The sequence below is a fragment of the Leucoraja erinacea genome, chromosome 2 (genome assembly GCF_028641065.1).
Source record: "Leucoraja erinacea ecotype New England chromosome 2, Leri_hhj_1, whole genome shotgun sequence".
In the NCBI taxonomy this organism is placed as follows: domain Eukaryota; kingdom Metazoa; phylum Chordata; class Chondrichthyes; order Rajiformes; family Rajidae; genus Leucoraja; species Leucoraja erinaceus.
The window spans coordinates 37,818,230-37,832,639 of NC_073378.1; the positions used below are offsets into that span (position 1 = coordinate 37,818,230).

A 14,410-nucleotide genomic window follows, 5' to 3' on the forward strand; every position below is an offset into this window, starting at 1 on the left:
TAAATAATGAGCTACAGGCAGTATGGGAATGTGTGTGTGTGAACATATAATGGGATTGGTCTTGGTAAGCTCATGGCTTGATCAGAATGGGTAGTGAGTGGAAGCCTGTGCTGATGAACTGAGCATTATTTTCATTATCTTCAGAATATAAGCAAAAATTCTATAAGATTCGTCAGACATGATTTATCTTTCATAAATCCATGCTGACTTTGTCCAATGATTTCACCACTTTCCAAATGTGCTTCTATCCCATCTTTAATAACTGATTCTAGCAGTTTCCCCACTACTGATGTTAGACTAACTAGTCTGTAATTCCCCATTTTCTCTCTCCCTCCCTTTTTAAAAAGTGGGGTTACATTAGCTACCCTCCAGTCCTCAGGAACTACTCCAGAATCTAAAGAGTTTTGAAAAATTATCACTAATGCATCCAACTATTTCTGGAGCTACTTCCTTAAGTACTCTGGGATGCAGCTTGTCTGGCCCTGAGGATTTGTCGGCCTTTAATCCATTCAATTTACGTAACACCATCCCGGCTAACCTGGATTTCACTCAGTTCCTTAATCTCATTTGACCCCCGGTCCCCTGCTATTTCTGGCAGATTATTTATGTCTTCCTTAGTGAAGACAGAACCAAAGTAGTTATTCAGTTTGTCTGCCATGTCCTTGTTCCCCATGATCAAGTCAAGTCAAGTCAAGTCAAGTTTATTTGTCACATACACATACGAGATGTGCAGTGAAATGAAAGTGGCAATGCTCGCGGAACAACAAAACAACCAAACAAATTATAAACACAATCATAACACACATATTATTTTACATAATAAATAATAGAAGGAAAAACGTTCTGTACAGTTAGTCCCTGGTGAGAAAGGCGTTTACAGTCCGAATTGCCTCTGGGAAGAAACTCCTTCTCAACCTCTCCGTTCTCACTGCATGGCAACGGAGGCGTTTGCCTGACCGTAGCGGCTGGAACAGTCCGTTGCAGGGGTGGAAGAGGTCTCTCATGATTTTGTTTGCTCTGGAGTTGCACCTCCTGTTGTATAGTTCCTGCAGGGGGGTGAGTGAAGTTCCCATAGTGCGTTCGGCTGAACGCACTACTCTCTGCAGAGCCTTCTTGTCCTTGGCAGAGCAATTCCCGAACCAGATGGTAATGTTCCCGGACAAGATGCTTTCCACCGCCGCTGCGTAGAAGCACTGGAGGATCCTCGGAGACACTCTGAATTTCCTCAATTGCCTGAGGTGGTAAAGGCGCTGCCTTGCCTTACTCACCAGTGCTGAGGCGTGTGATGACCATGTCAAATCCTCAGAGATGTGGACTCCCAGATATTTAAAACAGTTCACCCTATCCACAGGATCCCCATTTATACTCAATGGAGTGTACGTCCTCGGATGATGTGCCCTCCTAAAGTCCATGATCAGCTCCTTCGTTTTTTTGATGTTCAAGAGGAGGCTGTTCTCCTGGCACCAGAGTGCTAGATCAGCCACCTCCTCCCGGTAGGCCCTCTCATCATTGTCTGAGATCAGGCCCACCACCACAGTGTCATCAGCAAACTTAATTATTGAATTGGAGCTGAACCTAGCCACACAGTCATGTGTGTACAGGGAGTACAATAGGGGGCTGAGGACGCAACCCTGGGGCGATCCGGTGCTCAGGGTGAGGGACTTCGATGTATTCCCTCCCATCTTGACTACCTGGGGCCTGGCGGTGAGAAAGTCCAGGACCCAGGCACACAGGGAGGTGTTGAGCCCCAATTCCAGTAGCTTCCCGGCCAGTCTGGTGGGGACTATCGTGTTGAAGGCTGAACTGTAGTCTATGAACAGCATCCTCACGTAGCCCCCCTTCTGGCTGTCCAGATGGGAGAGAGCGGTGTGCAAGACCTGGGAGACCGCATCGTCCGTGGACCTGTTCGGACGGTATGCAAACTGCAACGGGTCCATGTTCCGAGGGAGGAAGGAGCAGATGTGATTCTTCACCAGCCTCTCAAAGCATTTCATGACTACCGAGGTAAGGGCCACCGGACGGTAGTCATTCAGGCAGGCTGGGGAGGCATTTTTTGGTACCGGTACAATGATGGATTTTTTGAAGCAGGCAGGGACCACGGACTTGTCCAGGGAGAGGTTGAATAATGTAGTGAGCACTGGAGCTAGCTGCGTAGCACAGGACTTGAGTACTCGCCCCGAGATGCCATCGGGGCCTGCAGCTTTTCTTGTGTTCACCCGTGTCAGTGCCCTCCTCACGTCGTGCTCGGACAGCGAGAATGTGTGCATATTCCTCCCTTCAGCTTCGGTAGCTGCTCCGATCAATTCACCTGTTTCTGACTGCAAGGGACCTACATTTGTTTTAACTAATTTTTTTCTCTTCACATATATATTTAAACTTTTGCAGTCAGTTTTTATGTTCCCTGTCAATTTTCTTTCATAATCTATTTTCCCTTTTCTAATTAAGCCCTTTGTACTCCTCTGCTGGAATCTGAATTTCTCCCAATCCTCTGGTAGGCTGCTTTTTCTGGCCAATTTGTATGCTTCATCTTTTGTTTTGATACTATCCCTGATTTCCCTTGTTATCCACGGATGCACTACCTTCCCTGATTTATTTTTTTGCCAAACTGGGATGAACAATTGTTGTAGTTCATCCATGCAGTCTTTAAATGCCTTCCATTGCATATCCACCGTCAACCTTTTAAGAATCAATTGCCAGTCTATCTTGGCCAATTCACGTCTCATACCCTCAAAGTTACCTTTCTTTAAGTTCGAGACCCTTGTTTCTGAATTTATTATGTCACTCTCCATCCTAAATGTGGTGCCACAAGTGGGCTGTTGAGGCCGAGTCAATGGATATTTTGAAGGCAGAGCTGGATGTATTCTTGGTATGTCAGGTGTCAGGGATTACGGAGAAGGCAGGGGAATGGGGTTAGGAGGGAGAGATAGATTAGCCATGATTGAATGGCAGAGTAGATTTGATAGTCCAAAATGGCCTAATTCTGCTCCTATCACTTATGAATTTATAATCTTGTTATAAATATCATTAGTGTATTTTGTATTGAGAATCCAATGAAATGGATCAAGTCATCATTCATTCTGTTAAAGCTAAGTATCCTCACCCAAGAAAATGTAATCTGTTGTTCAATTTGCCTACACTCACCTGTACATAACAGATAGGCATTTGGTGGGTATGAATATCCACCTTCAAATAATATGTGCAGTAAAATCAATCTGATCACACCTTAAAAAATTGGCTCTTGATTCTAATTGATTCCATCATAATGTGTAATTGACTCCATCTTAATGTGTAAAAATGGTTCATTTTATTCAGCGTGATACTCAGTGAAGCAGGAATCGATCGAATGCTAAACATTATGCTGCATCTTTATTTTTCTCCCCCCCTCCATGGTACATTTTGCATTTGGTGACCGAAATGATGGTAAAAATGTCCCCACACTGAACCAACAAACTGACTGCAATTACTCTCATTCCACCACAAGTACAAAACTACATGCATAAACATTTTTTCTTTAAAAAGATAGCAAAGGCCGACAGAATTGAATAACAAACAACTCGCATGCACTTTCTTTTGTGACTTGACCATCACAATAAACCATAAGACATCATCTGGACACATCAGAGATGGGTGCCAGTTCTGTTATTTTAAATCTCCCCCTCCCTAACCATTAGCTCATAGAACATTTAATTTTGTACAGAAACCTTGAATGTTAATAGTTGTGAGACTGTTAATAGTGTGATCAGATTAGTGAAAATGAACATGCCTCAATATTTATTATATAAATTCAGAAAATGTCATAAATCCCCCTTTAAGTCAGAAGTCAACCAAAATATTTTGTATCGCACTTTTTATAGTAGCTTTCAACATCGAGGACAAAAATACTTGAACAATTGTCTCCAGCACGTGTTAATCTATGTGACTTTTAAAATAAACCCTGTTCTGCTTAGCATTCAATGAGCATTTCCTTATATTCTGGGATGGTCTCTTGACCACCAAGTAGACACAGAAATAGTCTTCCAACCACCAACCACTATTAACAAAATGAAAGCCAGCATTAATTTTTTGAATGAAAACTTCCATTTGATCCAGAAGGAAATAGCAAAGTCTAAGACAACGGATTTAGTTGGGGAAGTGAGAAACAGGGGGAGGGTCACCAAAACCTCTGAAAAGGCAACATGAAGCTGTCCATTAAGCCACCTACTGCGACCTTCAGTAGATGGATAACTCCCCCTGTGCAGAGACAAGGTTCCCCAAATATACGGTGGTCGATAATAAAGCCACAATGGAATTTGGCAAAACTGTTGTTAGACAGAGAGAGTGATTACACTGCCAAACTGGTTTCCACGATCAGGAGTTGAAATGAAAAGCAAAGCATCGAAGCAGGTTTGTGAATTCATGCAGAAGGAAGTGGAGGCTGATGTTGGCGAGTTGGAAGAACCATTTAGAGCAGAAAGACTGGTACGTGTCTGCAGTGACCTGAACTACACAATCTACACATTGGCTATGAACAAGTCAGCAACCCTTGCAAACCGTGGCTCTATGCGCTGGACGGCAGTCCGACATCATTGCATTTGTGAGCTGAAAAGAGATGTTTTTAATTTTGACAGTAACAAAATGACACTAGTACCACAAGTTACTAACGTTTTCCACTATTTCAGAAATGGACAATGTCAATTGGTACAAGTATACAGAGATTAATATGACAATGTTAACGTGAAGATTTTTGTTGCAGTTTTTCTGTGCAGCATCAATGCCATTTTTAAGTTCACTACAAGCCCCTGAATTTATCAAGTCTTAGAAGAGAACAAGGGGGGGGGGAGTGAGTAAGTTGATATCTTTTATCACAGCCAGAGGTGAAATACGATACTTATCGGACAATGATACAAACATTCAGGCATATGCAACACCATGCTGAAGATCACGATTCTGACTATAGTTTGGTTGGGTTGGAATTTTTCACACATTGCACTTTTCTCTTGCATTCTTATTGCACAAATAAGTATGTTTTTTTCAAGCAATTTTTTCCTTTTTTTATGTATTTTTCCTTTTTTTTTTACAAAACGTAATTAGCTTTCATCTCAATACCTTTAACATAGTAAAATATATTTATATAATCTACTAACTTTAGACTTCAAACCTCAATTAGAAATTACCTAATGCCTCAAAGTGACCAATTCAAATACAAATTCTGAACTTGACCAAATACAAATTGCCAGTCAAACATGTATCCAATTCTGAATGATTATAGATTTGTTTCTAGTCATGAAGTACTATTTGGTGATCGATGTTACTGGATCGATCTGCCAAGGTCACGGTTCCTTTCAGATCAAAATCTGCAGTTCATTATCTGTCAGCCCATTCACTTTCATGATCTTGTCCAGTTGCTCCATATACCGAAGTTGATCTTGCATGAAGTGAGGTATTTGTGCATTCTGCAAGATGGCAATAATCCTCAAGCGGTCCACGTCCTCATGAGATATCTGAAGGGAAGAAAAAATGGAAAAAAAAATGTGCTTTTATTGCATGTAACAAGCATCGTTTTTTTCTTTCAGGCAGGGTGAGGGCGATTGTATCAAATGGAAGGCCCAGCCAAGAACGGGATGTTAAATTGTCGATCATTATGTGGGTGGCCTTAGTTCAGATCCAACTCGGAGAAAAAAAATCATTGGAGAAAACGCTGATGCCAAATAAGTAGAATGGAACAAAAGGTTCCTTGTATGTCTCAACAAAATCATTCCCTTAAATCATAATCATACAGCACGGAAACAGGCATTTCAGCCCATCTTGCCCATCCCGACCGAGATGCCCCATCTACACTAGTCCTTCCCCCTGCCTGCATTTGGCCCATATCCATCTAAACTGTCCCTATCCATGCACATGTCCAAATGTATTTTACATTGTGTGTCCAAGATGGTGGCGTCTGTCGGCAGCGGCCTCTGCATTCCGTCTGTCTTTTTCTCTTTTTGTCTTGTTAAGTGGATGTCTTGGCTTTGTTTTTATAATATTTTTTAGCTGTGTATATGTGGGGGGGCGAGGGGTGGGGGGGTGGGGGAAACTTTTTAATCTCTTCCCTGTACGGGGACCCGACTTTTCTCTGTTGAGTCTCCGTTGCCATTGTCGTTGTCGTTGGGCCTAACATGGTGGAGCCAGCGGCCTCCAACAGGAATCGAACTGGAGCTCCAGTCGCAGGGCCTGCGGACTCACCATCTACGGTGACCGGCTTCGGAGTGTGGAGCGCTGTGGTGGCGCGCGGCTGCGACCCGACTTCGGAGCTCGGAGGCTTCGGCTGCAGGTCTGTGGACGGTAACATCGGGAGCTCGCGGGTCCCTGGTGGGAGCACGCTTTTCGGAGCTCCCGTAACCGCAAACTTCGCCCGCCCGAGTCGAGGGGTTTAAATCGACACAGAGCGGGCCTTACATCGCCAAGCGCGGCTTAAACGGCCGCAGGACTTACCATCGCCCGCTGGGGGCGTTCTAACATCTAACATCAGGAGCCTCGATCAGCTCGATGCAGCAGTTTGTCTGCTTGACTGCGGGAGAGGAATGGGCACAGAGAACAGGGAAGAGATAAGACTTTGCTTTCCATCACAGTGAGGAGGTGTTTGGCGATTCACTGTGATGGATGATTTGTGTGAAAATGTGTTAATTGTGTGTTTTGATTTTTTTGTTTGATGATGACTGTAGAAACAAAATTTTGTTTGAGTTTATGTTCAAATGACAATAAACGTTATCTTATCTTATCTTAAATGTTATTATAGTACCCGCCTCAACTACCTCCTTTGGCAGCTCGTTCCATTTACCCACCACCCTCTGTGTGGAAAAAGTTGCCCACCTCATATTAAAACTTGCCCCTCTCACCTTAAAGTTATACATCGTTCAAATATCCCTGAGTACTAGCACACCTTTGAAGGAGAGGGGTGGAAAGTCTGTAACACCTGTCCAGAGCAGACTGGCAATGGAATTGAGAAGTAGGGGGTGCAGCCAGAGGTTAAGGAGAAGACTCAATGCTCCTTGGATGTGTAATGCCCCTGTCCCACTTAGGAAACCTGAACGGAAAACCTCTGGAGACTTTGCGCCCCACCCAAGGTTTTCGTGCAGTTCCCGGAGGTTGCAGGCGGTTGCCGGAGGTTGCAGGTAGTGGAAGCAGATAGTGAGACTGACAAAAACCTCCGGGAACCGCACGGAAACCTTGGGTGGGGCGCAAAGTCTCCAGAGGTTTCTGTTCAGGTTTCCTAAGTGGGACAAGGGGCATTACTATTTGAACAGAATGGTGAATGCATTGACCAGACTCTGCCCAGGGAAACAAAGGCAACAAATTATGTGAGAAATTTAAGAAAGAAGTGGCCAGATATCGGCCAGGATACGTGATTCGGGAGCTTTTTAATTTAAGGATCTGACCTAATGGATGGAATTATTACTGGCTGTACACACGCCATGTATATTTTTAGTTTTAGTTTAGAGAGACTGGTCCTTCGGCCCACCGAGTCCGCGCCGACTAACGATCCCCGCACACTGACACTAACACACACGGGACTATTTACAATTATACCAAGCCAATTATCCTACAAACCCGTACATCTTCGGAACGTGAGAGGAAACCGGAGCTCCCGGAGAAAACCCACACAGGCCACGAGGAGAATGTACAAACACCGTACAGACATGCAATGGAATGGAATACTTTTTTGTCACATGTGACAAGGCGCGGTGACATTCTTTGCTGCATACCCAATGTATACAAATAGCAGCCAGCTCTGTGATCCAGTCTGTGTCCCAGAGTTAGATTTAGTAGTTTGCATTCCAGTTTGATACTGGCAATAGAACATGGTCTCCAAATAGGGAAAACATACAAATGCACAGCAGAGCAAAGCTCTGGGTGTAATCATTTATGAATTCCGTCCATAAAACCCGTTCTAGCAAACCCAGTCCAGTTTCACAGCCTCACGGAACACAGAATTGTACACAACCGCAAATCTTATTTGGGCCCTAATGAAGCTCACAGTTACAAAGGACGTTGGCTCCTCCTTTTGTTCTCTACCCCCCCCCCCCCCCCCCCCCCCCCCGCTCTGCAGTGATCCCCCACGGCTCCTCCCCATTGTTCATTGATCTCCCACCCTCCCCTACACCTTAATCACGATTGAACCCTGGTCTCTGGCACTGAAAGGCAGCAACTCTATTGCTGTGCCCAAACATTTGTTTCTTCTATTGCATCTTGTAAAGAAGATAGAAAAATGAGCAAATTCCATTGTTCGTGTATTTGCTCTTTGGAAGATTGGGCTGATCATCACCCCATGCACGTGGAGTTAAAGTTAGGTTGTATGCCAAGCTGCAGACTTAAACTGGCCAAATGCAGATCTTGAATCCCTGTGCAGCCGCCTAAAGTAGTGAATCTGATACTGCCTCAACAAAGTACCCGCTCACTTTGAACTGGATTTGTCCATTGAGCTTCATTAGGGCCCAAATAAGATTTCCGGTTGTGTACAATTCTGTGAGGCTGTAACACTGGACTGGGTTTGCTAGAACGGGTTTTATGGACTGCACTCATAAATGATTACACAGAGAGCTTTTCTCTCCTGTACATTTGTATGTTTTTCGTATTTGGAAATCATATTCTATTTTCAGTATCTGGAATGCGAAGTACCAAATCTAACGCTGGAACACAGACTGGCTCACAGAGCAATGACCATAAACCCACACAAAACTAGTAGGTCAACTGTCACCACGCTTGTAGCATAAATATTTCAGATGTATATACACTGTTTCTGAATAAGGTCTTTAATACCTAAAGGGCCTGTCTCACAAGCAATACGACTCCATGCGGCAAAGGGGACCTAACGTGGTCGCTTGAGCCGTACGGCCTCCGGGGCCGGTCCCACTTCGATCGCCGGAGCCGTATGGAGTTGTGCGGAGCTGGTCCCCACATCGCGCGGAGCTCCGAAAAACTGACCGTGTTCAAAAATTCCGCACGGCAATGGCCTGCCGGCCCGCAGCCTCCTTGACGCAGTACGCAGCACTTCGACGCCGTACGTCACGCGCGAACTTCCCGCGGACTTTCCTCGAACCTCATGTCACTCACTCGATCTCCGCGCGGCCCCCGCTTCTGGTTTGGTCGCGCTTGCTGCACGCAGTCGCATGCACGTTGGACAGGTCCTTTAATACTCTCAGTTTTGTACAGGATGCCAATACAAAAATATCATAGCAGAGAGCATAGCTTCAAGGTGATGGGCAACGTTTAAAGGAGATGTGCAGGTCAAGAATTTTTGGTCGTGGGTGCCTGGAACGCATCACATTTTGGGGGGACAGACACTAAAAGCTGGAGTAACTCAGTGGGTCAGCAGTATCTCTGGAGAGAAGGAATGGGTGACGTTTCAGGTCGAGACTCTTCTTATAACCATATAACCATATAACAATTTACAGCACGGAAACAGGCCATCCCGACCCTTCTAGTCCGTGCCGAACACGTATTCTCCCCTAGTCCCATATACCTGCGCTCAGACCATAATCCTCCATTCCTTTCCAGTCCATATAACTATCCAATTTATTTTTAAATGATAAAAACGAACCTGCCTCCACCACCTTCACTGGAAGCTCACGGGAAAGGGAAACTAGAGATATAGATAATGATGTAGACAGATAAAGAACAATGAATGAAAGATATGCAACAAAGTAACAATGATAAAGGAAACAGGCCATTGTTAGCTGTTTGGTAGGTGAGAACAAATAGCTGGTGTCACTTGGGTGGGGGAGGGATGGAGAGAAACAGAATGCAAGGGTTACTTGGTCAGAGAAATCATTTTCATACCCCTGGGTTGTGAGCTGCCCAAGCGAAATGCAAGATGCCATTCCTCCAATTTGCGTTTAACCTCACTCTGACAATGGAGGAGGCCTAGGACAGAAAGGTCAGTGTGGGAATGGGAAGGGGAATGAAAGTGCTTAGCAACCGGGAGATCAGGTAGGTCCAGGTGGGCTGAGCGAAGGTGTTCAGCGAAACGATCGCCCAGTCTGCCAATGTATCAGAGTCCACATCTTGAACAACGGATAGAGTCGATGAGGTTGGAGGAGGTGCAAGTGAACCTCTGCCTAACCTGAAAGGACTGTTGGGGTTCCTGGACAGAGTCAAGGGAGGAGGTATAGGGACAGGAGATTGTCTTTGGGGGGGGGGAGGGGGGGGGGAGGGCAGTGGTTGTGGACAGACACGTGGATATGAAGGAACATGAATCATGAGCTGGCAGATGAGATTAATTTGTCTTGGCAACATGTTCGGCATGGACATTGTGGGCTTTGCTGGACTGGTCTATGTTCTAAAACAAAATGAAGTTACCCATCAGAGTGTGTGTGGGCATTTAGACTAACCTTCAATTGTGAACCACTCAACTTAAATCAAAGGAGGAAAGGGTTTGGTGATTGTTAAGTTTACAATCCAGGATTAAATTTTTGATCTTGTTGCTAGTTTATGAATCCGAGATGGCAAATCCTGAGCTGAGAAAGAGCTCAGGGCATTAGTTTTTAGTTTTAGAGATACAGTGTGAACAGGCCCTTCGGCCCACTGAGTCCGTACCGACCAGCGATCACCAGTACATTACTTCTATCCTACACCCTAGGGAAATTTTACAGAAGCCAATTAACCTACAAACCTGCACATATTTGGAACGCGAGGGGGCACAGTAGCTCAGCGGTAGTATTGCTGCCTTATAGTGCGAGAGACCCCAGTTCAATTCTGACTACGGGTGCTGTCTGTACGGAGTTTGTACATTCTCCCCGTGACCTGCGTGGATTTTCTCCAAGATCTTCGATTTGCTCCCACACTCCAGTGACATACAGGTTTGTAGGTTAATTGGCTTGGCATAAATGTAAAATGGCCCCTAGTGTGTGTAGGATAGTGTTTATGTGCAGGGATCTCTGGTCGGTGCGGACTCGGTGGTCCAGAGGGCCTGTTTCCACGCTGTATCTCTAAACTAAACTAAACTAAACTAAACTAAACTAAACCAGAGCACCCAGAGAAAACCCATGTGGTCACTGGGAGAAAGACAAATTCCGTACAGGCAGCATCAGTAGTTTAGATTAGATTCAACTTTATTGTCATTACACAAATACGTGTACAGGCACAACGAAATGCAGTTTAGCATCTAATCAGAGTGCAAAGTAGTAAAATACTGGTTAAAACAATATGTACAATGTCGATATGTAGATCTAGTATATAGGCAAATAAATATATACAGATAAAAGAATATAAAGATAGCTAGCGTCGGGCCTGTGAGTTCAGCAGGGTAATGGTGTTTTGGAAGAAGCTGTTCCCTAGCCTGCTGCTGCGAGACCTGAGGCTCCTATACCGCCTCCCTGATGGGAGGAGGGCAAATAGTCCATGGTTAGGGTGAGAGGAGTCCTTAATGATTTTCCCAGCCCGTCTCAGACACCGTGTGCGGTGGAGGGCATCCATGGCAGGGAGCGGGGCACCGATGATGTGCTGAGCGGTTTTCACCACCCGTTGCAGGGCCTTCCTGTCAGCTGCGGTGCAGCTGCTGTACCACACCGTGAAGCAGGTGGTCAGGATGCTTTCGATGGTACAGCGGTAGATGTTGGACAGGATCGGAGGGGACAGGTGAACTTTCATAAGCCTCCTCAGAAAGTAGAGGCGCTGCTGCACCTTTTTAATCAGTTTGGTGGTATTGAGGGACCAGGACAGATCCTCAGAGTTATGGATCGATCCCAGGTTCCTGACACCACCACTACGCCATCCAGTTCATGAGACATTTGGGCTTTGCAATAAAACTATGACCATGACATAATGAACACATCTACTGTTTATATCTGTAATCACTGCACAGTACAAACACCACTCGTGTGAACAGCACAACATAAAAGGAGAAAGTTAATTCAGCTGACCTTCCCTAATGCCGTTAATAGTTGGAAGTCAATGTTGTCTCTGTGTCGCAGAATTTTAAGGATGCCATCCAGGTAGACTTGGTCTTTGCTAAAACAACCTGAATGAGATAAATCAGATCATGTTTATGAATTAATTTCCCTCCATCACCAAGATTTTCATTTTCATTTTGTATTCTCAAATCAAGGTGGGGACAGGGAAGAAAGAACTGGGATCGGCCAGGGGTTGGAGGGGTGAACGGTGAGGGAAAAAGGAAGGTTAATGGGGGCAAGCAAATACCAAGATTGAGTGAATGCACGGCGCAGTTATGTAAAGAAACATAGAAACATAGAAACATAGAAATTAGGTGCAGGAGTAGGCCATTCGGCCCTTCGAGCCTGCACCGCCATTCAATATGATCATGGCTGATCATCCAACTCAGTATCCCGTACCTGCCTTCTCTCCATACCCCCTGATCCCCTTAGCCACAAGGGCCACATCTAACTCCCTCTTAAATATAGCCAATGAACTGGCCTCAACTACCCTCTGTGGCAGAGAGTTCCAGAGATTCACCACTCTCTGTGTGAAAAAAGTTCTTCTCATCTCGGTTTTAAAGGATTCCCCCTTTATCCTTAAGCTGTGACCCCTTGTCCTGGACTTCCCCAACATCGGGAACAATCTTCCTGCATCTAGCCTGTCCAACCCCTTAAGAATTTTGTAAGTTTCTATAAGATCCCCCCTCAATCTCTCTCTTTATGCAAAGAAAAAATTCACAGATAAGTTAAGGGCCTGTCCCACTTAGGCGTTTTTTCTAGCGATTGCCACCGACTGTCATAGTCGTAGCAGGTCGGCAGAAAAACGGCGAATGGACCCTCCCCCTATGACACTGTCTACAGCAACCTACCTCCTAGTCGACGTCAAGCTACGGCAAGCTACCGACAACCTACGTCCACCCGGGACAAGCAACGACAAGGTAAGCCAATTCAGTCGCCGGCACCTGTCGCCGGTTGACGTAGGCTGATGCAGGTAGTCGCCAATGGAATTCACCGGTCAGCACCGGCGACAACCTACATCACCCTGACGACAGGCTACATTAACTAGGCGACAACCTACCATAGCGTCTACGTCAGAAGAAGTCAAGATACGCTCATATGTCAAACCCACTGTCGCTGAAAAATGTTCAACATTTTGAAAATTTCGCAGCGACTAGAAAGACGCTCCGACTCTTTGCTACGACTGAGGAGACTACTCACGACCATACAGGCGACACCCCGGCGACCACTGGCGGACATGTGGCGACTGCCAAGTTGGCTGTAGTCGCTTAAGTGAGACAGGCCCATTAGCGTTTCTTTCACAATTTTAATTTTCCGCAAAGGCCTTTTATGATCAACGATCACATTACAAAAAGTTAACACGCAACAAAAAGCTTTTCACTGTAAACGGCACACGTGGCAATAAACTAAACTAAATTTAATATTGTAAGGGTAGCCAATTAGCACACACAACAATGAAAGTGAAGATCAGAAAAAGAGGGAAGGACATTGCCTTGGAATTTCAACCAACAGTGATTGGGCGGCACAGTGGCGCAGCGATAGAGTTGCTGCCTTACAGCGCCTGCAGCACCAGAGACCCGGGTTCAATCCTGACTATGGGTGCTGTCTGTACGGAGTTTGTACGTTCTCCCATGATCTTTTTTCCGAGATCTTCGATTTCCTCCCGCACTCCAAAGATGTACAGGTTTGTAGGTTAATTGGCTTGGTTAAAGTGTAAATTGTCCCGAGCGTGTGTAGGATAGTGTTAGTTTGCAGGGATCGCCGGTCGTTGCGGACTCGGTGGGCCGAAAGCTTGTTTCCCCCGCTGTATCTCTGAACTAAACTGAATTAAACTAAAGTGAAGGAACAGCATTCACTGGCGGTCTTGTAGAAGGAGACTTGTTGCAGTCTGTGGCATTGATAGTCCCTTATGCCAGGTTCCCTGGCCTTGCACTTTCCATGGTGACTCATTGACTAACATTGATGAGCAGACTGGGCAGGCAATCAGGCTGAGAGATCCTTAGACTGCAAACCATGAAGTAAAAAAAATAATTTTTAATGACTTTTTAAACATTTCGCAACAGAAAATAAAATAAATGTGGATCAAGTTAAGCAATATCATGGAGGTTGTGGGCCAAAGACCTGTTCCTGTGCTGTACTGTTGTATGTTCTAACAGCAAGCAATAGGTTAAGCAAGAGGGTGTAAGGTAACTATATGCCACACAGGGCTGTGGAGGCCAAGTCAATTGATATTTTTAAGGCAAAGATAGATAGATTCTTGATTAGTACAAGTTTCAGTGATTATGGGGAGAAGGCCAGAGAATGGGGTTAAGAGGGAAAGATACTGTAGATCAGCCATGATTGAATGGCGGAGTAGACTTGATGGACCAAATTATCTAATTCTTCTCCTATCACTTATGAGCATGAACATATGGGTAGACTGGAATGCCTGAGTTGAGGTAAAAAAATCTGATCAATGTTCCATAGACTCAAGATCAGTTCCTGTGGATTGGAGGGTAACT

At 45.1% G+C, this 14,410-nt stretch overlaps 1 protein-coding gene across 1 annotated transcript in view; it reads right to left on the minus strand.

The window, feature by feature from the left end:
* Positions 1–5,038: 5,038 nt before the first annotated feature.
* matcap2 (microtubule associated tyrosine carboxypeptidase 2) overlaps positions 5,039–14,410 on the minus strand; it is a 58,842-nt gene continuing 49,470 nt past the window's right edge. The window contains exons 8-9 of the mRNA XM_055655025.1: positions 11,880–11,977; positions 5,039–5,480 (exon numbers count right to left, since the gene is read on the minus strand). Of these exons, the coding sequence (XP_055511000.1) occupies positions 5,322–5,480; positions 11,880–11,977 (257 nt within the window). The 3' untranslated portion in view covers positions 5,039–5,321. The remainder of the gene's footprint in view (positions 5,481–11,879; positions 11,978–14,410) is intronic.